General features: G+C 55.5%; 1 protein-coding gene across 12 annotated transcripts in view; it reads right to left on the bottom strand.

Annotated features, from left to right (window-relative positions):
• Positions 1-23,434, bottom strand: part of CRTC1 (CREB regulated transcription coactivator 1) — a 72,412-nt gene extending 48,978 nt beyond the window's left edge. For 11 of the 12 annotated variants that reach the window (XM_070586659.1, XM_070586660.1, XM_070586663.1 and 8 more), the window contains exon 1: positions 23,167-23,411. In XM_070586659.1, coding sequence (XP_070442760.1) covers positions 23,167-23,292 — 126 coding nt within the window. In that variant the 5' untranslated portion in view covers positions 23,293-23,411. Of the gene's footprint in view, positions 1-23,166 lie in introns of all 12 variants that reach the window. The other variant, XM_070586662.1, reaches the window with a different exon arrangement.
• Between the last annotated feature and the right edge of the window lie 1,242 nt (positions 23,435-24,676).

Raw genomic sequence — 24,676 nt, 5'->3', positions numbered from 1 at the left:
ACGGGGAGCCAGAACTCATCGTTTCTCTGCCTTCGCTCTGTACACATCCTTGGGTGCACACATGGCTTCTGGAACGTGCAAGCACACATCTCTATTTGTAGCCGAGGGAAAGGATCCTCTGCAGTTTAATTTTAAATCTCATAACCAACTGGATGACACACACCAGCAGCGGAATGCTGGCCACAGGAAACGTGGGCTGCCTCCCAGCAAGCAGCCCTTCGGCCTGGGCAGGGAGCCGGGGCGAACACTGCCACTGTGGCGTGTCCTGAGCCTCCACCGGCCTGGCCCACCATGAAAATGTTAGGCCATTTTTCTGACAAGTGCCTGACTTGCCTCAGGGAAGCGAGGTCCCAGACGTGCCAGGAGGCTGGCCCTCTTCACACTGAGGGGAACAGCGCCCGCTGGCCTCAGGGATCCCAGGTGCCGCAGGGCAATCTGCCAGCAGCTGCCTCGGGTCAACGCCAAACAAACGGTTTTTGAGAACGGCATCCACAGGCTGCCACACGGCCTTGCTGGGGTGCTGGAGTGCAACCACCTCTCCCAAGCAGCTCCTGCAACACTGCCTCCCCCTGACGGCAGGGGCCATGGAAGATAAGACAAAAGCGAGATGCCCTCATTACCATGGGCTCAAAATAGCTTTTATGCTCCATTTTTCAGACATGGCCCAACTACGGAGTTACATAACAACAATGAAAGCCATTTTGTGGTCTGGGAGGCAGGATCCTAGGCCTGCTCGGGCCCACCCTGTGCCCCTTGGACACCTTCACGGCTCTGCCCTGAGTCCCAAGAGCCTCAGCCTCCAGCGAGGCCCTGGGCGGCACCTGTTTCAGGTATGGGGACGAGGCAGGGTTGGCCTGAGGGCTGCCTCACTGCCCTCAAACTACATTCACAGCCCAGCAAGGCAGGTCCCACACGGAACCATGTGTGGTCCAGTGGACACTTCCTAAGATGGGCCTCGCTGTGGAGGAACTGTCACCAGCCCAGGGTCACGTCCCCCAGGGAAGAGGAAGCAAGAACAAGGGCCAGGAAAGGCGAATGCCAAGGCTTGTGGGGACGAGACTGATGGTGGTGCGGGTGGCTGGGTAGGCAGACATAGTGGGAAGACCGTGAGGAAGTCAGGCCTGAGCGGTGGCCAGGACAGGCTGGAGAAGGCTGAGTGCAGCGCCGAGATGAGGGGCTGGCAGGCAAGCATCCCAGAGTCTCCACAGACTCCTGTCCCTCTTACCCTGGTCACTTCCACGAGCAAGTCCCAGCAGCTCAACATCCAGGGCCTCTCAGGTTCCAGCCTGTGCATCTCGCACCAGGACATCTGCACAACCCCATCCCCCTGTCCGAAGCCCTCTTTGCACACCGACACCAGAAACCCCTTCCTTTTCCTTATTAAGTTCAAATCACGTCATGCTGCTGTTTAAACATACCAGTAGGTTGCCATCCTATTTAAAATATAACCCAACCCCAGTTTGGCGGTTCCCAGACAAGTTAAACACAGAGTTACCACAGGATGCAGGGCCGCGTGATGGCGGGGCAGTCGCGCCCCGCGCTGGGTGCAGGGCCTCCACGTGGTTGATCTTTCCACTTCGTTCATATTACTTATCTTCTGTTGTGGGTTGAACTGTGTCCCCCAAAAAGAGATAACCAAGTCCTCACCTCTGCACCCAGAATGTGACTTTGTTTGAAAACAGGGTCCTAGCAGATGTGAGCAAGTTAAGATGAGGTCATACTGGAGTGGGGTGGACCCTAATCCAACAATAGTGTCCTTCTAAGAAGAGGAGAGGACACAGACACAGAGCAGAAGGCAGAGACCAGGGTCATGTGGCCATGCCTGGAGCCCCCAGAAGCTGGAAGAGGTGAGGAAGGCTCTTCCACGAGAACCTCCAGAAAGAACCAACCCTGGGGACACCCTGATTTCAGACTCCTGGCCTCCAGAATGTGAGACAATCGATTCCTGTTGTTTGCGACCATGTGTGGCGGTAGCCGCAGGACACTAAAATAAACAGTGCTGGAACTGTCCCTGGGCACTCCCGGACACCCTCCCCAAGGCCGTGCTCAGACCACGTGCAGCAGCGCCCCAGCCCAGCGTGAGCAGGACCGGCCCTCAAAATGCACTGGGCAAGATCACAGGAGGATGCAGCCAGAGGGGCGGAGACCCTCGTATGGGAACAACGCCCCACCCCTAGCGCACCATCCTGAAACACCAAAGCTCTGCAGAGACCTTTCCAGCGGGCACAGCACAAGCCCACCAGCAGTAACACCTCACCCGTGCACAGGAGGCTGCCCCGTCTGTTCTCAGAGCATCAGCTGGGCTGCAAACCCACGACCAGGTCCATATTGTAAGGATGCCAAGACCCCATAGGGGCACCCCCTAATGTCTGCTTGCGCACAACGCCATCTTTCCTAGAAATGGAGCCAATATGATTTCAGGTGATTTTTGGGGCACCCTTGACCGCCTGCTTCAAAGTCTTCCTGGGTGCATGTGGCTTGCCTAGCATCATGGCACATGCTGCAGGCCAGTGGGGTATTATGGGGTCCCCAGTGAGCGCTCCCACTCACTGCCTCTGGGTGGACCCAAGTGCTAGGGGAGGAGGCCAGCCCAGGCTGCCCATGGGAGGCACATGGCTGCTATTTTCAGGCTGGGCTTCCATGCTTGCAGGCCCTCCACCAAGACAGGGAGTGGACTGCATGGGTATGGGGCACACGAGGCGGGGGACGTGCTGGCAGCCACAGCACAGGCATCCAGGCATCTCCCTGGCTGTGCAGTTCGGTGTACACCCTGGGGCTCGGTGCCTGGGTATGCTGCATATCATCCCTGGGCCTTCACTTCTTCACATATGAATGGAATTTTCCAGATGGACCAGGGTAGGAATCCCAGCCTGCATCAAGTCCCTAGACACTGAGCTAAGACCAACAGTGAGCCTTAACGATTACAGGCCCATGTGCAAATGCCACAAACCTTGACAATGTAAAATAATAACATACCGAATAAAATCAGGAGTGAGTAGGGAGGGGAGTGGAAGACCCTACAAGTGGGCACAGAGCCCCAGCCCCCAAGCTGGGGTGCAACACAGAACGTGGAAGGGGCGGTCTGCAAAACCAGTCAGCTCTTGGAAGATGGTCTGACAGTTCCTCAAAAGGAAACCATAAAATTACCACATAGACCCAAAGGAACTGAACTCAGGTGTTAAAACAAAAACTGGCACACCCGTGTTCACAGAAGCACTATTCACAATCACCAAAAGGTAGAAACAACCTAAATGTCCCTCAGAGGATGATGAATAAACAAAATGTGGTCCACTCACACAATGGACTATTACTCAGCCATGAAAAAGAATGAAGCTCTGACACGCGCTACAACGTGGATGAACCTCAAAAACCTCATGCTGAGTGAGGGAAGCCAGACACAACAGGCCACACAGTGTATGACTCTGTTTACATGAGACATCCAAAACAGGCAAATCCATAGACACAGAAGCAGCTTAGTGGTGCCAGGGACTGCAGAGGGGGAATGGGAAGTGATTGCTCATAGGGACGGAGTTTCCTTTTGGGGTGATAGGAATGCTGTGGAACTAGATGCAGGTGTTGGTTGCACAACATTGTGAATATACTAAATGCCACTGAACTGTGCACTTTGAAACAGTGAACTTTATGTTACGTGAATTTTACCACAATAAAAATATAAAGAAAAGCAAAGCATTCCCAAGGTTCCAGCCCACGGCAAAGTGTATGTCAGGACGGGGGTTAGCAGTGGGAGGGGCCAGGGCGACCTGTCTTGAACCCCCCACCTGCTGGACAAAGCGTGGGTGCAGGAAGGTCACCAAGGACAGCGTCCCTGCCCTCAGAGCAGCATCCTCTAACCAGGAAGCCACCATGGCCCCACGCGTGTACAATGAACAGGAACAGAGACTGCCAATCGGAGACCCTCGGCCACGTGGCTTCTCAGCCATCGCACGTCCCTCTCGAGGCAGCCCAGGAATGGGCAAACCCACCCCAGGAGCAGTGCAGCCACCCATCTGCTGTAACCCACAGGGCCGTGGGGTCCACAGGCCCACGGCAGAGCTGGCAACCTGGCAGGCAGGAACACAGCAGCCACAGCTGCGGCCTTCCTGAGGTCTGAGAAGCATTTCAAAAAATGTGAACTGGTGGCCAACTTTTAAATTTTTTGAAATATCATTTGAAACTTAAACATCAGAATTTCTGGCTTCTGTGCCACAAATGCCACCAACTTGGGGGCCTGGATTCCTGGTTGGCGATTTTTTTTTTTTTTTTTAAAGATTTTATTTTTTTCCTTTTTCTCCCCAAAGCCCCCCAGTACGTAGTTGTGTATTCTTCATTGTGGGTCCTTTTAGTTGCGGCATGTGGGACGCCACCTCAGCGTGGTTTGATGAGCAGTGCCATGTCCACGCCCAGGATTCGAACCAACGAAACACTGGGCCGCCTGCAGCAGAGCGCGCAAACTTAACCACTCGGCCACGGGGCCAGCCCCCTTGGTTGGCGATTTTTTATCACCCAGCGCAGGGTCACAGTTCCCCAACCCTCACCCCACCCCACCCTAGCGTGGAGGTGGTGGGGGTCCCCTCACACCCCATGCCTGAGCCAGGGCTCCGAGACGGTCAGCACGGCCTGAGGTCACCTGGCTGGCTGCAGACCCAGGGCTGCCAAGCCCAGCTCGACCCTGCTACCCGTCGCTCTAGCTCAGCAGTTGTGTGGCCTGACCCAAGGCCTGGGAAGGAAGCTCCCACCCCACCCTCAGAAGCAGGTGAACTGGGACAGGAACGTGCAGAGCTAGGATGCTGCATGTGGACCAAGCAAGGCCCAGAACGCAGGTCTCACTCTGAGCCAAAACCCCAAAGAAATCCACTGCTGCCTGTCCAACATTTAACCATTAGCAGCCCCGGCCAGAGTGGACACCTCAACGCCAGGAGGCCTGCAAAGCCCTGGGGAGGAGACAGCAGCCAGGCCGGCACAGACGTGCTCGGGACACAGGAGTTCCAGGGCAGGGCAGCGTGTACTCCACTCTAACCCAGAGCCCCCACCTGAAGGAATGGCTCCATGCAGCCCAGGAGCTGCTCACACTGGCTCCTGCGCTCGCCCTCTAGCAGTCCCAGAAAACCCTGCATGTCTGCCCAGCTAGTGGGGCTAGTCTCCCCAGGAAGGGTCTGCCAGGCACTGCTCAGGGCCAGCAGGACAGGAAGCCTGGCCTGGAGACACAGGGAACCCGTTGCCCAAGGGTACTGGAAAGGAGGCCACAGGGGAAGCAAGCAGGCCCTCGACGGCCAGGGGCAAGCTCTGCCGCTTCAGGTGCTCGCTCACAGCATCAACAGGTCCTGGTGCACCTCAGGCACCAGACTGGGCAGAGAGGGTGGAGAACTAAGAAAGGAGGCTGAGGATTTCCGAGTAAGAAGGGCTGTGCAGGAAATGCGGGGGGTTGGAGGTGGAGGGAGGGCAGGTGGCCAAGGAGGTGACACTGGAGCTGGGAAAAACACTCCAGGTGTCAGGCCCAGTGAATGCAAAGGTCCTGGGGTCAAAGTAAGCATGATAGGGGAGGACCAACGTGGAGGGGGACAAGGTGGCCAGGCCAGGCCGCCCCAACTAAGCGAGGAGGTGGGGGGAGGAGGGCTCAGCCTCATAGGACCTCACTCTGAGTGTGATGAGAAGCTACTGGAAGGATTTAAGGCAGAGTGACCTGAGCCACCTTCCTTTGTACAGAGTCCCCAGTGCCGGAAGGAGCTGGATGGGGGGCCAGCGTGGGGCAGGGACCCCTGAATCCAGGGCATTCAAGGACAGGGCCCGGTGCAACATCTGATGGTTGAGTGGCTGTGCAGGCACAAGTGAGGGTGCCCAGGGGAGATGGGACCTGGAGGCTCACCTGTCCCAGGAACTGAGCGTTCCCAGATTGCACCCTTGGGTGCAGTTACAGCTTCCCAGCAGGTCCCAGGAGGGTATCGACAGGCATGCTGGCTCACCCCAATTCCCATCCATGGCCTCGCATGTACACATCCCCTGGACAGCCCTCAGAATCTCTCTGTCTGTCCCTCTCTTGTCCCCATGCAGGCACTAGCCATCCTTCCTCCCAAAATCTCCCTCCTTCCCATCCAGACCCCAACTGAGGCCACAGGGCCACTCCCTGGATGATTACGGAAGGTGTGCAGCTGTCCCCAGCCCCCGTTGCCCCATCTGTCCCCTGCACCAGCAGCTGCGGCCCCCTTTGCATGCTTCCCACCGCCACCCTCGGGATGAAGTTCAACGCGTGTGTAGGGACAGGAGGCCAGGACCAGATGCTCCCAGGATCCTGTCCACCTGGACGCCACCTTCTCATGTGCATCCCCCCATGCCAAGCCTCTGCAGCTGCTGCGCCCTCCGCCAGGTGCGCTTCCTCCTGCCCTGGGGGTAAACCTCGCTCCGCGAAACACTGGGCTCCATGTGCCTGCCCCCAGTCCCACCTGGCAGCTGCAGCACCTGTGCCTCCAAGCACCATGCAGGCTCAGAGCAGGCGCTGGCCAGACGTCTGTCCACTGGGGGCGCCTCTCCAGCCTGGCACCCACCACTGCCCTTGCGAGGGACCCCCTGTCTCCCCTCATCCCGCTCCTACCCCAGCCTCTGCCCTGTGGTCCCCTCCCAGCTCTTTCAAATACGGCTCTCCAAGGACTCAGGCCTCTGTGCTTCTCAGGGGTCACCCCTTCTGGGGAGGCCCTGAATGGCAAGTCAGCCAGTAACTCCCAAGTGTCACCGCAGCCTGCCTTCAGAATGCTCTCCATGAGCTCACAGGAACCTCCTTCATCCCAGCAGCCCCTCCCCAGGCTCGTGTCCTCCCGAATCCTCCATTCTACACCCCCGCGCCTCCTGCCCCTGGCAGACGGCACCATGATCTTCCCTGTGTCGCAACCAGAACCCGGGGGTGGCCCATCCCTCCCTCAGGCCTCCCAGCCATGGCAGCCTGTCAGTCATCTCTCTGCCACAGCTCCTGAGCCCCCCAGGCCCCATGCCTCCCACGCCTGGTCTCCTCATTCCCCCAACCAAGCTTTTCTCAAGCTCTTCCTAAAACTGAGTTAATCCTGGGTCTCTGCTTCCCTATCCCCACAGCCAGCTTCAGGATGGTGTCCAAGCTCCCCAGCTTGGCTCTCAGGGCCTTTCCGGATCTGCTTCCCATCCCCCTCTCTCCTCTCTCGCCACCTGCCCTCAACCCAGACTCACTTCAAACCGCAGTCTGTGCCAGACATCCCCCTCCAGGCCTCTGTACCTCTGTACATGCTGTTCCTCCTCCTCCCAAAGACCTTTCCCCTCCCCACCCATCTCCTGTCCCACCACAGAGCTCTCCTCCTCCAGGTACCCCTCCCGGCTTGGCCCACCCTCCCGTAGCCTCTTCTCTCCTGTAAGTCAGAAGCTCCTCAGGGGAATCAGCAGATACAACCCTCTCCACAAGCACCAACTGTGTGCAGATACAGTCCTAGGGCTGTTCACGCACTGACACAGTTAACCACTCCACGGTGCATCTAAGGAGTGGTGGTGATGGAGAAACTGAGGCAGGGGCCAGTTACATTCTTGCACAGGATCACACAGCTGGAAGGAGCAGAGCAGGACTTCATATTGCTAAGATGACAATACTACCCAAAGCAATGTACAGGGTCAATGCAATCGCTGTCAAAATCCCAACAACATTTTTTGCAGACACAGAAAAATACACTCTAAAATTCATATGGAATCTCAAGGGATCCCGAATAGCCAAGACAATCTTGAAAAAGAACAAAATTGGAGGACTCAGATTTCCTGATTTCTAAGCTTACCACAAAGCAACAGTACCGAGACAGAGTGGTGCTGGCACAAGGACAGACATACAGACCCAAGGAACAGAACAGGGAGCCCAGAAATAAACCCTGGCATATATGGTCAAAGGATTGTTGACAAGGGTGCCAGAGCTTCCAATGGGGAAAGCGCAGTCTTTTCAGCCACTGGCGCTGGAAAACTGGATCTCTACACCACAGTGATGGAAGCTGGACCAATCCCTTATACCATATACACAAATCAACTCAACATGGATCAAAGACCTCAAGCTAAAACTATAAAACTATAACTATATGACTATAACTAAAACTATAAAAGCTAAAACTGTAAAATTCAGAAGAAAACAGAGGAAAAGCTTCATAACATTTTATTTGGCAGTGACTTCTTGGCTATGATACCAAAAGCACAGTCAACAAAAGAACAAATATATAAATGGGACTTTGTCAAAATTAAAAACATTTGTGTATCAAAGGACACAATCAACAAATTGAAAAGGTCCCATTCCCATGGAACGTGAGAAAATATTTGCAAATCATAAATCTGATAAGGGATTAATATCCACAATATAAACAGAACTCCTAAAACTCAACAACAAAAAACAACCCAATTCAAAAATGGGCAAAGGAACTGAATTGACATTTCTCCAAAGACATACAGATGGTCAACAGGCACATGAAAAGATGCTCCATATCACTATTCATTAGGGAAACGCAAATCAAAACCACAAGGAGATACCAGCTCACAGCCACTAGGATGGCTATAATAAAAAAAAAAACAGAAAATAACAAGTGTTGGCAAGGACGTAGAGAAACATGGGTGGTGGGAATGTAAAATGCTGCAGTGGCTGTGGAAAACAGTCTGGCAGTTCCTCAAAAAGTCAAACATAGAATGACCATATGACCCAGCAGCTCCACTTCTGGGTATACAGCCAAAAAAAATGGAAGCAAGGATTCAGATATTTGTACATCCATGTTCACAGCAACATTATTCACAACAGCCAAAAGGTGGACACAACCCAAGCGTCCACGGAAGGATGCTGGATAAACACAATGTGGTGCAGACACGCAACGGGATGCTGTTCAGCCTTCGGAAGGAAGGACGTTCTGACACGAGCTACGGCTGGGAGGAACCGTGAGGACATTATGCTCAGTGACGTAAGCCAGACACAAAAGGACAAACATTGTGGGATTCTACTTATACGAGGTCCCTAGGGGAGTCACACTCGCACAGACAGAACATCAGATGGAGGGTGTGAGGGGCTGGGGGAGGGGCGGGGGAAGTTAGTGTTTAATGGGCACAGTTTCAGTTTGGGAAGATGAAAAAGTCCTGGAGACGGATGGTGGTGATGGCTGCTCACTAGTGTGAATGTACCCAATGCCCTTAAACCATACACTTAAAATTGGTTAAGATGATAAATTTTGTTATGTATGTTTTATCACAATTTTTAAAAAGGCAAAATATAAAAAGCAACTTAGCACCTCACCTCTGTGGGATTCCTGCCCAAAACACACCACCTCAGTCAAGTGCAAGAAAACATCAGACAAGCCATCCCGAGGGCCATTCTCAAAAACACTGAGCAGTTCTCGTCAAGGCAGTGAAGGTCGTGGATGAGGCGGAAACCCTAACAATGGTCAGGGATGGGAGGGGCCCAAGGAGACTCGATGAAATGCAACATGGGAGCCTGGATGGGATCCTAGGTCAGAAAAAGGTCACTGGGGACATCTGGGGAAATGTCTAGAGTCTAGTTAATAGAACTGTGACAATGACGCTGTCCTGGTCTGGCCACCCCCCACCTCGGTCATGTGAGATGTTCATGGTGAGGGGCTCTGGGAACTCTCTGTGCTGTCTCTGCAACTTTTCCCTAAGTCTAAAACTATCTCAGAAGAAATGAATATACCCACCCCCCCCCAACAAATCAAAATGAACACACGGCATTCATAAGCCATGTCGTGGCATCTGTCATGTCAAGCCACAGCACGTGGGGGCACAGGGTGAGACTGTGCCCCCACAGCTGCCCCAGGGGGCACCCTGATGCCAGTCAGGCACAGGCTAAGTGCTTCGGGTGGGGCACATCATCTAATCTGTACAACTCTGCGGATGGGAAACTGAGGCAGGAGAGGAAGAGTCACTTGGGGGAAGCCAGCAGAGGCAGGGCTGGAGCCACAGTGAGGAGCCACTGGCCATGGAGAGGGCACTCTGGCCCCGAGTAGGCCCCTGCTGTAGACCCTCAGGGCTCCTCCTTCCGCATCTGCTGAACCAGCGGTGAAGGAACAAGCGTCTCCTTGCCACCTGTGGGCAAAGACTGAGGCTGTGTGTGCACTGATTCTGTGATGACTTAGTGAGCTGCTCCCATCCTAATTACAGCTATCAACCCCCGCCTGCCCGGGAGGACAGAAGGGATCCAGACCACACAATGCTCACAGGGGCGAAGGCCTGTGGAACAGACAGGAGTCTGTCTCTTTAGTCACTTGAGCAACGCTGAACGGGTCTCACCGTGAGAGGCTGTTTAGCCCAGCCGGCATGGGCACAGTGGCCCGCCAAGGCTCCGGCAGGGTGCACAGCTCTCAGGTCTTTGCAGGGCACGTTGTGCCTCCTCGTGTCCCCTGCCCGAGGGAACTAGCAGGCCCTGCAGAGCCAGCCCCAGGCACTCTGCCCGGCTGGGCCAACACTTCCTCCCAGAGATTTCCAGGAGAATGGCCAGCTGGCATGCACCCACTCACCCTCTGTGCCCAGGTGAGCTGTGTCAGATGCACAGAGGAAATGGGAAGTGCTTCGGGTTTTCTGCTTTCAATTTTCATCAAAGTTTTGAAACATAAATGATTTATTTCTTTCTTTAATAAAAGGCGTGCCAGGGGCTGGTCCCATGGCCGAGTGGTTAAGTTCATGCACTCCGCTGCAGGTGGCTCAGTGTTTCATTGGTTCGAATCCTGGGCGCGGACATGGCACTGCTCATCAAACCACGCTGAGGCAGCGTCCCACATGCCACAACTAGAAGGACCTACAACGAAGAATATACAATATGTACCGGGCGGGGAGGCTTTGGGGAGAAAAAGGAAAAAAATAAAATCTTTAAAAAAAAATGGCGTGCCAGAGTGCATCTCTACAACCCCGGCAGGCAGGTAAGGGCAGCCTGCAAAAACTCTCACGGGGCTTCTCCCCTACCCAGGGAGCCCCAGGCGCCAGCAGCACAGGAGAGACCACGGCGCTCTGAGGCTGCATCCGGGATGGGGCGCACGGAAACCCGAAGCCAACAGGGGAGACGGGCTCTCCTTCACTGCAGAGATGCACCCCTCTGGACAGAACACCATGCCCTGGCTTTGGGGTGAAACCCCTGTGGTCAGTGGGGTCTGGGGATGGGACCACAGAGGAGGAATTTCACATATGAAGTTAGGGTTCTTTCTTCAGTACGGGGCCACCAAAGCACCAAGTTGGAGCTATTTAACATAAACCTCCCCTGTCGCCCCCTGGGGAATCAGATTCCTAATTCTTGGGTGAAAGCTGTGAAGTCAGCAAGTCCTGGTCTCTAACAAGTCAGCGTTCACTCCCCCAGTGCCACCAGTTCTCAGGGGACACTCAGGCACTCAGCAGGCACACAAGTACACTTATGTGCCTGCTGAGTACACTCGTGTGCCTGCTGAATACCTGCTGAGTGCCTGCTGAGTGCCTGCTGAGTGTCTGCTGAGTACACCCATGGGCCTGCTGAGTGCCTGCTGAGTGCCTGCTGAGTGTCTGCCAAGTACACCTGTGTACCTGCTGAATACTGGCTGAGTGCCTGCTGAGTACACCCATGGGCCTGCTAGTACCTGCAGAGTATACTTGTGTGCCTGCTGAATACCTGTTGAGTGCCTGCTGAGTACACATACGTGCCTGCTGAGTACCTGCTGAGTACACCTGTGTGCCTGCTGAGTGCCTGCTGAGTACACCCGTGTGCCTGCTGAGTGCCTGCTGAATACACCTGTGTGCCTGCTGAGTGCCTGCTGAGTACACCCGTGTGCCTGCTGAGTGCCTGCTGAGTACACCCGTGTGCCTGCTGAGTACACCCGTGTGCCTGCTGAGTGTCTGCTGAGTGTCTGCTGAATACCTGCTGAGTACACCCATGTGCCTGCTGAGTGCCTGATGAGTACACCTGTGTGCCTGCTGAGTGCCTGCTGAGTACACCTGTGTGCCCGCTGAGTGCCTGCTGAGTACACCCTGTGCCTGCTGAGTGCCTGCTGAATACACCCGTGTGCCTGCTGAGTACACCCGTGTGCCTGCTGAGTGCCTGCTGAGTACACTTGTGTGCCTGCAGAGTCAGCTGAATACCTGCTGAGTGCCTGCTGAGTACACCCGTGTGCCTGCTGAGTGTCTGGTGAGTACACCTGTGTGCCTGCTGAGTATACCCATGTGCCTGCTGAGTGTCTGCTGAGTACACCCATGTGCCTGCTAAATACACCTGTGTGCCTGCTAAGTGCCTGCTGAGTACACCCGTGTGCCTGCTAAGTGCCTGCTGAGTACACCCATGTGCCTGCTGAGTGCCTGCTGAGTACACCTATGTGCCTGCTGAGTGTCTGCAGAGTGTCTGCTGAATACAGTTGTGTGCCTGCTGAGTGTCAGCTGAATACCTGCTGAATGTCTGCTAAGTACACCCGTGTGCCTGCTGAGTACACTTGTGTGCCTGCTGAGTACACCCATGTGCCTGCTGAATGTCTGCTGAGTACACTTGTGTGCCTGCTGAGCACACTTGTGTGCCTGCTGAGCATCTGCCAAGCGCCTGCTGAATGCCTACCGTATGCCCCCCAGTGCCCACCGAGTGCTGCTGTGTGCTCACTGTGCGCAGGCCTCCAGAACCTCAGCAGCAGCAAGCACATAGTGAGCACCTATGTGCAGGGTTCCATTCCAGACATGGAATTAACATGGGTTAATTCATCCAAGTCTCACCACAAACTGACCAGGCAGAGACCACTGTGACCCCACTTCATGGAGAGGGAGCAGAGCCCAGAGGGGACTCTGGGGTCTTAACTCACCCAGGGGGAAGCAGGAGAATCCTGGCAGTGTAGCCCTGGGCCAGGCACTTGGTGCTGTGGAATCCCCCCACACTTTCTCCCTCCGTGCCCATTTGACCACTGCCAGGAGGCAGCCCCGCTGCACTCTGTTTCCATTTGGCAAATAATAAATATTGACTCTCTCCGAGTCCTTGGCCTGAGAGGCACGCAGTAGCTTCCGTGTTTGTGCACCTGGACCCCCATCTGGCTGGCGGCACCACAGCCATGCCCAGCCGGGGCAGAGCATCCACCTCTGCCCTGGGGCTAGATGTGGTGGCAGAGAGGAGGGCAGGAGGGCAGAGACACCCCAGCCAGAAAGGGAGCCCCATTCCATCCTACAAGCTCCAAGGTGAGGTGAGACTCTCCCACTCCCATCCCTTTCTCTCTGGTTCCCCCATCGCAGCCTGGGAGCCCCCACCTCACCCTTCTTCCTCCTCACCTCCCAATAAACTCTGTCATTCTTACCCTCCTAAATGCCCCAAATCAGCCCTCCCTCTGTCCTTGCCATGGCTCACTCCAAGCTGCTGCACCCCCTCCCAACTGCAGGGAGCACGGGGACAGACACACATGCACGGGGACGAACATGATGAATGGGTGGTTCACAAAAAACCAGAAACGACCTCCATGGTCCTCAACAGACAGATACAAACTGAAGCTCAGCACACAACAGGGTCTTCCATGCCATGTTAAGAAAACATGGGCCCCAGATTCAGACGAGGGTTCGAACCCAGCACCTGGGCACACAGCAAACCACGTGACCTCTCACGCCTCAGTTTCTCACCTGTGCAACAGGGGAAGCAACAGGCTCTTTCTCGTGGCTTATTGCAACACCCACTGGACACATGCATGTGGCCTCCAGCAAGTACGGCTCCTGACACTCCCCGCTGCTTTGTGTCACTTGTATCACCACCCTGTGGGAACCTTCCATGGCTCCCTATCGTCTGCACACAGGGTCTGGCCCAGGGCCCTTCACCACCCACCCACCTTCCTCCCAGCCTCTCTGCCCACATGGCCTATGCTCCTCAAGTCATTTCCTCTGTGCACAGGGTTCCGGCAGCCTGCAACACTCTGCCCCACCCTGACCAGCTGGAAAACTCCCAGCGTAGCATGAGATGGGAGAAAATGTACAGGTGACTGGGTCAGTCCGACCTGGGTCCAATCCCAGCTCTCCCACCCCTAAGGCTCTCCCAGTCTCAGTCTACCCTTCTGTGAACCAGGGAAGATGCCAAGAGCTGCCTGGGGGTGTTGTCACATGTCCCCAGGCTCGAGGTTTGCTGCTCATGGAATCAGGGCCTCCACCCACCCCTGCTGCGCCTGTACAATCCCAGCCCACTGAGGGGCCCAACAACAGGGCTTCCCGGCCTCGGCACTGCTGCCCTCTGGGGCTGGCTCATTCTTTGCGGTGAGATCGGCATGGGCACCACAGGGTGCTGAGCAGCATCCATGGTCTCGACCCACCAGAGGCACGTAGCATGTCCCCCAGAGTCATGACAACCAAAACTGTCCCCAGAAGTTGCCAAATGGCCCCTGCAGGCAGAATCAGCAGGGTGAGAACATGCACCACCTGTGTGGGATGCTTCCCTGGCACTCGCTCAGGACGGTCTCTACCAGGCCAGACCTCACTCCTGACGTCCACATGGCATGTTCCAGAGGGTCTCATTAAAAAAGAAATCCCCAGCTCCAAGGACTCTGAATCCTGACCCCTGAAACCCCGTTGCCTCATCTCACGGAAGAGTCTGAAGGGAGCCCGAAGCCCCCAAGCTGAGACCAGAGAGCCCCCAGTGCAGAGAGCAGCAACGAAGGGCCAACCCTCAGCCTTCCACAGCGCCCGCATGGCCAAGCTCTGACCCAGAGTAACCTAATTAATCTGAACCAGGGCCGGAAGGCCCACTGCATGAGCAAGAGTCACCTGGTATCATGTCCCTGGGCCGGCCTTGAGGACACTGACAGCAGAACACCCGTGCTGGCTATACAGACCAAAAATGACTGCTGTGCCACCAAGTGAGGGCCACCCCCCTGACCGAGGCTGACCCTCTCCCTCCAGCTGGCACAGCCCTGGTGACCCTGGTGTCCAGGCTGCCCACCAAGGCCTGCATGGCAGGGTCCTCAGACCCCCACTCAGAATTCAGGCCCCCACTCCAGACCTGCAGAAGCAGAATCTTGGGAGAGCCCAGGAGTCTGCATCCTTTAGCTGTCAGGTGGTTCAGAGGCCCTGGACAGTGGGAGAACCACTGCCCACCAGCTTCTCAACCTCCCTTGTTGCTCTAGGTCAGTGGGTCTCAAACCGCAGGGGAGACCCATTGGCCCCAGGCCAGCAAACGCCTTTTGTAAAGTGCCAGATGGCAAATACCTTCACCTCTGCGGGCCATACAGTCTCTGTCGTGACTCAACTCTGCCAAAGACGAGGCACAAACGAACGGGCATGGCCATGTTCTAATAAAACTTTATTTACAAAAACAGGCGTAGCTTGCTGAGCCCTGGATTAGTGGGTTAAGAAATCACTTCAGTGGGCCCCCACTAGCATTTTACATTAAACAGAACAGAATTAATAATATCAACTTTCCCTACAGACAGGGAGAGCTGGACTTTTGGGAGAAAATTGTTTTTCGGTTTTTTTGCTGAGGAAGATTGGCCCTGAGCTAACATCTGTTGCCAATCCTCCTCTAGTCTGTATGTGAGACACCACTACAGTACAGCTGATGAGTGGGTAGGTCTACATCCAGGATCCGAACCTGAGAACCCGGGCTGCCAAAGCGGAGCGCGCCAAACTTTAACCACTCAGCCACGGGGACGGCCCCAGAAAATTGTTTTGATTGTTTGTTTGTTGGTGGGTGCTGGGATGACACGAAACACAAATTTCTAACCATGGGTCATAGTCAAGGAAGTGAGAAGGTCGCCTCAAGACTGAGCCCTTGGCTCCCATGCCAGTCCCTCAGCCACTGCCACCGTCCCCTTGCCCAGCCCTGGACACCCCTGGCTCCACACACACTGCAGATCCAGAAAGCCCTCCTGGATTCCCCAGAGCAGGTGGGCTTCACCCCTGCACACCCTGACCACTGCCACCAGCTAGTGAGTCAACGCACATGAGATTCACTCCCGGACATGTGTCCACGAGGTGACAACAGGGGCTCGTGCAAACGTCTGCACCCGCATGTTCACTGTAGCACCATTCACAACTGTGAGAAAGTCCAAACAGCCAAGTGTCCATCAAGAGATGAAGGATAAACACAACGTGGTCCATCCACACAAGGTAACAGGACTCAGCCATAACAAGGAACGAAGCTCTCACCCGCGCAACAGAGTAGATGAACCTCAAAAACCTCCTGCTGAGTGAGAGAAGCCAGACACAGAAGGCCACATAGTGCACGATCCCATCTATAGGAAACATCCAGAGCAGTCAAAGCCATAGAGACGGAAAGCAGATTAGTGGGTGCCAGGGGCTCGGAGGGGGAGTGACTGCTCCTGGGGATGGGGTTTCCTCTTGCAGGGGTGGGAACATTCTGGAACTAGACAGAGGCAAAGGCTGCACAACAGTGTGATGGACTAGATGCCACTGAATGGTACATTAAAATGGTTTATTTTTATGTGAATTTCACCTCAATTTTTAAAAAGTAAGAAAAAAAAAGAAAGGTCATTGTGAATGGCTCTGGCCCTGAGCTTTGGGAAGGGTTCTCTGCACAGGACCGTGGCCTGGCAGGGGACACACAACAGTCACCTGTGGGATGCGTGCATGGAAAGGATCAGAACACGGCTGGGGCTCCCCAGAGAAGCCTCCCAAGTGGAACCCGTCACCCCGACGGAGAAGCCTGTCCCACGCAGGCACCCGGCCTGGCCTGGACCGCAGCTTTCACGGGGAGAAGAGCCATGGGCCACACACACAGGGACGCCCCATGGCCACCGCCTCTGTGACAACAGTTCACGGCAGGAAATGTGGACTCCCAGGTCCGAGTTGCAGGAGAAACATGGGCTTAACTGGAGAAACTGAGTCACATCTCAGAAACCAAGGCCCAAGCAGCCGACAAAACGTTCCAGTTTGTGCTTTTAATTCCCTGTTTCAGATACACCACGTGTGCTTGTCCCAGAGCTAAGCACCAGCTCTACCTCTTCCCAGCTAGGACACTGCTTTGGGCCTCAGTTTCCCCATGTGCACAATGGGGAAGTGCCACTTCCTCTCCAAGGGAGTGTGAGCAACAAGAATCAGGGGTTGAGTGAAAGCTACACAGGGCCCAGCAGGGAGCAGGAACTGAGGGGGCAAAGGGCAAACTTCACCCCCACCTTAGTATAAACCTAGAATCCTCACCCCTCGTCCCCGTGCCCCATGGCGCTTAGGCTGCGCTCTCAGTCAGCTCCTGAGGATGAGGCACCCCCTCCCGCCCTGGGGCCTTGCTCCTGCTGTTGTCCCTCTGGCTTGTTCACCATCACTGCCAGGCCCAGGACAGAGGAAGGGTCCTCAGCTCCCAAGTGAACAAAGAGTCCACTCCAGCCTTCGACAGTAAATGCCCCACAACCCGCATGAGCTGCCAGAGGAGGACAGACGAGTGCATCTGCAGATGGCCCCAGGGCCCACCGTCCCAAGGGGGTTTCCAGAAGGTGCCCGGACTCTGTGGGCTCTGTCTCAGTGTTGGGGAGAGTGTCCTGGGGCTGCTGTCACAAATGACCACAAACTGGGGAGCACAGAACAACAGAAATTTATTCTCTCACAGCCTGGAGGCCAGACGCCTGAAATCGGGGTGTCACAGGGCCACACTCCCTCCAGTGGCTCTAGGGGAGGGCCCTTCCTCATCTCTTCCAGCTTCTGGGGGTCCCAGCCGTCCTTGGCTTGTGGCCGCATCACTCCAGTCTCTGCCTCCATCTCCACTTGGCCTCTCCTGTGAGTGTCTGTGGCTTCTCTTTTTATAAGGACGCTAGTCACTGGATTTTGGACCACCCCTAAATCGAGGATGAGCTCATCTCCAGATCCTTACCCTAACTACATCTATGGAGACCTCTTTTCCAAATAAGGTCCAGTCACAGCTTCTGGGGATCAGGATGTGAACAAACCTCTTTAGGGGCCCCCATTCAACCCACTACCAGGCATGCAGCTCACAACCAGGAGAGCACTGAGACTGCGGGGCTTTCTGGGGGCAGAGGCTGGCTTACCCCATCCTCTCAAGCCGAGCAGCTTGGGGAGTCCTACATGCGTGCGTGCCAAGGCTGCAGATGGCACCACACACCCAAAGCAGCCGGCACAGAGGCAACCGTTGCCAAAGCCAGGACTAGGGCCAGGATCGGGGGCGGCCATCACGCTCAGCTAACCTGAGCCACCACTGCGCTGGGCCTGCTGCCCAGGGACCCATTTTCCTCCAGCCTGTGCAGAGCCACCCCCGCCAAAGGGCAGGGCTGGGAGAACACCCTCTGTCGGTACAGCTGGACCCGGCAGCCGGGCCAGGCCACCGCGGACTGCTTTGCATGCAGGCTTCTTCCGGCCCAGGTGTAGCTCCCTGGGATGCTCAGTTACCAGTCACATGCAGAGCCTCCTGTGTCCTAAGCCCCTGACCAGCGGGTGACATGCCCCATCCCTTCTCCTCACAACCAATCCACTAGCATGTCCAGGAGTCTCTACTGTCTGAGAAATCACCAAAACCCACCTCCCTGCTCAAGCCACCTCCCCCACTCCCCAACCTAGACGCCGCCGTGGCCTCTCCCAGTCCGCCTGCTTCTCTTCTCACCCCCATGCCCGTGCAGCTCAGAGCCATCTTTGGAAGACACAAGCATCTTCAAATGGCTAAATGTAGAGTTACCATATGACCCGGCAACCCCACTCTTTGGGATACACCCAAGGGAAAGGAAGGCCTACGTCCACGCAAGCACCTGGACACGAATGTCCACGGCAGCACTACCCACAATGGCCAAAAGGTGGAAACAATCCGAGTGTCCACCGACGGACGAATGGATGCCTGAAACGTGATATCCCATGATGGAATGTTATTCAGCCTTAGAAAGTAGTGACAAAATGGACGGTGGTGGTGGTTGGACAACAGTGTGAATGCACTTAATGCCCCTGAACTGACACTTACAAATGACTAAGGCGGTCAATTGTACAGTATGCGTATTTTACCACAATTTGAAAAAAAGGAGTGAAGCCCTGACACACGCTACAACATGGATGAACGTGGAAAACCTCACGCTGAGTGAGAGAAGCTGACACAGAAGGCCACATAGTGCATGATCCCATTTATACGAAACGTGCAGAACCGGCAAATCCACACAGACAGAAGGCAGACTGGTGGTCGCCAGGGGCTGGGGGAGTGGGATGGGGAGGGACTGCTCATGGGGACAGCGTTTCCTTTCGGGGTGAATGGAAATGTTCTAAAGTTGAGTGGTGACGGCTACACAACTCTGTGAATACGCCAAAAACAGTGAATGGTACACTTTAAATGCGTGCTTTTAATGTATTGGGAATTATATCCCAATAAAGCTGTTACAAAACAAGCCGAGGGTCAGGCCACTCACCATCACAAACTCTCCCAGGGCCCCTCCTCAAGGGAATCCAGGGCTCGTCAAGCTGTTCCCGCCTCCCCCTCCTCCCCCTCTCCCCACACAACGGCCTCATTGCCTCCCACCTGTCCTCAACCTCGACAAACCCTTCCCACTTCGGGGCTTCCACACCTGCCTGTCCCTCACCTGGGGCACTCCTCCCCAGTGTGAGGGGCTCCGTCTCGCTGCCTGGACGTCAGCCCCATGGCCTAGCCAGTCCCAGCACATCACTCGACTGCTTGTCTCCAACAGTGTCTGCTTCGTTCATTTGCAATGATTCTCTCCTGACCCCTCTAAAATCACAGTGGCTCCCTGAGAGCATGGCCCTCAAATGTCTCATATGCTGCTGGCTCCCCAGCACCCAACACAGTCCCTGGGATGTGCTGAGCAATGAAAAATGTCATTTTGTGGGATGAACAAGCTACTCCAACTTTCCTGGTGAGGATTCTGAGGCCTAGAGAGGTTAAGAAACCTGTCCAAAGTCACGCAGCAGAGTGCCACAGCCCTCCCTGCACAGTGGGCTGTCTCAAGTCTGAGAAAGAGAAAGGATCGCTCGTGCTCTCAGCCCTCTAACCTGCGACTCGAGAGTAGTCTCCCTCACATCATACCCTGTCCCCCAACCCAACGCAGCCCTTGCGGTCCCTGCCCCCAGGAGAGGTGACAGCATGGATTTACTCATCAGCCTCCACACCTGCTGACAGGTGTTTCATGCGGGAAGGCACCACGGGCGTGCCCATCACCCCCGAGGATTGTGAGTAGACACATGAGTGGCCCTGTTCGCTCCAGGCCTGTGGAATTCACAACAGAGGAGCAGGTACCGAGCGCGTCGTGTCCCACCTGTTCACAGGTACAGGTGAAACCCTGATGTCTATGACAGGGGGAGGCAGCAGAGGAAGGCTGCAGCAACGGGGGGAGGGCAGGGGCGAAGCCTCCATCAGGTGGGTTCACCCACCTGCACCAGACACTGTAGATTTGCCACTCACCATGTGCAATGACCAGACAGCTCGGAACGAGCTTGCCCATCCTGGTCCCAGGTGCAGGAAAAGCCATCAGCCTGACCAAGGTGGCACAGCCATACAGGTGGGTACAGAGCTTTAAACTCTATCTGGCAAGATGCAAAGGGTGCACCCCTGCCCACTCAATGTTTCCTCCACCTGAAGGCTTCTTGGCCTTGGCACTGCTGACAGCTGGGGCTGGAGCACACTCTGTTATGGGAGCCATCCCGGCCTCCTGGGGGGTTGAGCAGCATCCCTGCGCTCTACCCACCAGATGCCAGTAGCACTCCCTCCCTCAGTCGAGATAACCACGAATGTCTCAAGTCATTGCTTAACGTCCACTGAGGGACAGAATCGTTCCCTGCAGAGAACACTGCTCTGTCTCTAAAGATCTAGTGTAAGCTCACCTCTGCCTGGGGCCCACATGCACCCACCTCCCCAGCTCCCGATGTAGAGAACTGCTGTCTGCATATCTTAAAAATCTCTTCTAAATCTATCAACAGATGAATGGACAAACAAATGTGGTGCACTCAGACAATGGAATACTACTCGGCCATAAAAAAAAATGACGCACTGACACATGCTAAAACACGGGTGAACCATGAAAATATTATGCTGAGTGAAAGAAGCCAGACACATAAGGCCACATCTTATATGATTCCATTTACACAAAATGTCCAAAACAGGCAAATACATAAAGATTTAGAAATCTGGAAAGATCGGTGGTTGCCAAAGACTGGGAAGCGGGGAATGGGGAGTGACTGCTGGTGAGTACAAAGTTTCTTTTGGGGGAAATGAAAATGTTCTGGAATTAATGGCGATGGTCGTACAACTCTAAAAACCACTGACTTGTACACTTTAAACAAGTGAATTATATGGTATGTGAATTATATCTCAATAAAGTTATTTTATTTATTTATTTTTAAAGATTTTATTTTTCCTTTTTTTTCTCCCAAAGCCCCCTCGTACATAGCTGCGTGTTTTTAATTGTGGGTCCCTCTAGTTGTGGCATGTGGGACGACACCGCAACATGGCCTATTGAGGGGTGCCATGTCCGCACCCAGGATCCAAACCGGCGAAACCCTGGGCCACCGAAGCAGAGCGCGCAAACTTAACCACTCGGCCACTGGGTGGGCCCCAAAGCTGTTATTTTAAAGAAATCTTTTCAACAACAGTAATCCATTTCCAACCCCAACACAGAAACCGGACCTCCAATCATGAAGACAGCCACAAACCTAGTGTCACACTACATACATCTGACACCTACTGCATGTTAGTACATGCTACATGCTGGTGACAAGATGAAGTGGACACTCCTGCCCACAGAAGCCCTGACATATGGGGGACACTCAAGTTGCACACTTTCTTTCATTCACTCATTCACCAACCACGTCCTGCATGAGAACAGGAGTGGCCGGAGCAGGCAGAGGCAGCACCTGGACGACGCTGAGCGCCCAATCAATACATGCCGAACGAATGCACAGAAATGAAGACACACCTTCTAGTCTGTAAGGTCGTGATCTTGAGGAGAAACAAGCAACTAATTAGAAAACAACGTGACCTGAAAATTGCACCTGAAGAAACAGACGTGTGACCTGAGGCTCACATCACAGAGGCAGCTCCACAGGGATGGTCTGATCAGAGACCAAATCCAGAAACCAGCAATGTGGGTGTCTGCAGCTCCCACCCAAGCCCTCCCCAAGGCCCCAGGGTGCGGGTCTCCCCTCTTCAGGAAGGGAGCAGAGATTTACTGCCACCTGTGCACAGCGTGCTCGCCTCTTTGAACCATGAGGAAGGACTTGCTAGACACATTTGACAACGGAGGACACCGAGGCCTGAGAAGCTTGGTACCTCGCTGTGGTCACATGGCCACAGAACTAGAGCTCAGAAGAAAAGCCAGGTCTCCGACCCCAACCCCAACCAGGCCCCTGCTCTGGGCCCACAGAGGATTCCCAGATGAGGTTAGCAGCTAATGTGGCCTGCCCCTGCATGCCCAACATGCCCAGACCCCTGAGGGAGAGCTGTCCATCCACCCTGGTCCTGAGGGGCCAGGGGCCAGCTGTGGCCAGCTGTCTCTTGTCCTAGAGGGAGGAACATCACCCAGTCCCCACCATAGGGGCTGCATGGGGAAGGGGCAGCTGTCTCCACTTCAAGCTCCAGGACTGAGTACAATCTGCCTTCCTGAACCCCTCAGGTCCCCATAGGGGAGGACACCTGACCTTTCTCTCAGGAGTCCAAAGACCAGAGACACCTATACCACATCAGGTCTGCAAGTGGGGGCACCTGTCCTCCCCCCAACACCCAGGGAGTGTTGCACGGGTGACAATGAGGTGGAGACACTGGCCCCTTCAGGTAGCAATAATGGGGGGATCTTATCCCACACCAGGTACCAATGATGTGGGAGCAACTATCCCCCCTCTCCAAGTAACAATGATGCTCGCAAGCAGCACCTGGTTCATACACCTCAGTGTCATCCTGTCTCCCCTAGGTAGCAGTGACATGGGGGGCACCTGCCCCCCTCAGGGAGCAATGATGTAGTGGTACCTGTTCCCTCCAGGTAGTGAGGATATAGAGGCCCCTGCCCCTCCAGGTAACAATGATGCAGTGACACCTGTCCCTCCTTCCAGGTAGCAATGATGTGGGGGCACCTGTACCCCTCCAGGTATGGACGATGTGGGAGCACCTGTCCCGCCCACGACGCCCGGGGCGCGGGGACACCTGTCCCCTCCGGCCGCGCGGCGCCCCGCCCCCGCCGCGCCCCGCCCCCGCCACGCGCCCCTCGCCCCGTGCACGCGCCGGACAGGAGCCCTCTCCCTCGCTCCCCGGCCCTGCGGGGTCGGCGCAGACAGCCCCCTTACCCGCGCGGCCCGCGTCAGGCTCAGGTCCTTCATGACCTCCTCGAAGGCCGCCGTCTCCTCCGCCTGCTTCTGGTTGTGCAGCGCGATCTTCTCGCTGAATTTCCGAGGATTGTTCGAAGTCGCCATCTTCTCGCCACCGCCGCCACCGCCGCCGCCACCGCCGCCGCAGCCGCCGCCGCCTCCTCCTCCTCCTCCTCCTCCTTCTCCACCTCCTCGCCCCCCCACTCACCGGTGCCACCGCGCAAGCGCCGGCCGGGGCCGCGGGCGGCGGGCAGTGCGCAGGCGCCTCGGCGGTCGTGAGCGCGGCGCAGGCGCAAGGGAGAGGCGCGCGGCGCGGGGGAGACAGCGCATGCGCGCGCCCGGGCGGCGGGCTCGAGGCCAGCCGTGGAGGCGAGAAAGGGAAAGTGGGAATTTCGGCGCAGGCGCAGTGAGCCGCCTCCTGGCCCGCTGGACAGCGGCCGCCTGGCTGTTGGGCAAGATCCGCGGACGGGCTGGGGTGCTGGAGCCCCCGAGAGAGATAGCTGGACCCAAATCCTTCCAGGTCACAAGGATGGGGCCAGCACCCCCGCAAGGACAGGTAGCACCCAGAGGCTAAGCCTAGGCTCGAACCAGTTCGGCTCTGAGGCCAGTTCAGGGCGTTGCTGGATCATGCTCTCATCAATTCAGCGAATATTTATTGAGCGCCTGTATGTGCCAGGGACAGTGGGGGAAAGGAGTGAGCAAGCAGGAGTGGCCGCTGCCCTCAGGGGGCGCACAGTCGGGGAGGGGCAGACGTCACCCACCAACAAATGACCCGAGAACCTTTCAGATGGAGATACACATGTGTGGAAAATAAAACCAGTGCTGGGCTGGCAGGAGAGCATGTTAGGGAGGGAGACACCTACGGCCACCACCTTCACGGTAGCAGGGGACATTTGAGCTGAGGCCTGAACCTCTTGAGCAGCTCCCAGCCCTAAAAACCTGGGCGTCGATCTTACTACCTTCCTTGCCCTCTCACCTCACATTTGACCAGCTCCTATTCTCTGATTCTCAGAAATGCTGAGCTGCAGCCTCCTCTCTGAATTTCTCCACTCCAGTCTTGCTCAAGGAACTCAGCTTTGCCATGGGGTGCTAGAGGAAAGGTCCAGAAATCCCACCCAGACCAGACCCAGCAGTGAAAAGGGGTATCAGACTCTCCCCAGTGGCAGGGGGGTGACCCAGGGAAGCAAGAGGGGTTCTGACATCCAGCTGTCCCTCCTCCAGTAGAGGGACCACAACCACCAATATCAGAGGTTCACATTCAGGACCCTCCAGGGATGTGGGGGCATGGACAGGGTGGAAGCCAGGAGGGGTGGCTGGGGGAATGTGGGACAGCTCTAACTTCACAACAAGTACACTTTTTACTAAGGTGAGGGATGGCTGGACGCTGGTGGAGATCATTGGGCAACACCAACATTTTCTGGATATGCTTTTATCGGCACTTTACAACAGGTTAATGAAATGTCCATATTAAATACATATATATGTATGT

Source organism: Equus przewalskii, chromosome 20 (genome assembly GCF_037783145.1).
Source record: "Equus przewalskii isolate Varuska chromosome 20, EquPr2, whole genome shotgun sequence".
NCBI lineage: Eukaryota > Metazoa > Chordata > Mammalia > Perissodactyla > Equidae > Equus > Equus przewalskii.
The sequence above is the reverse complement of the archived record's forward strand: the minus strand, read 5'-3'. Positions and strand labels throughout refer to the sequence as shown.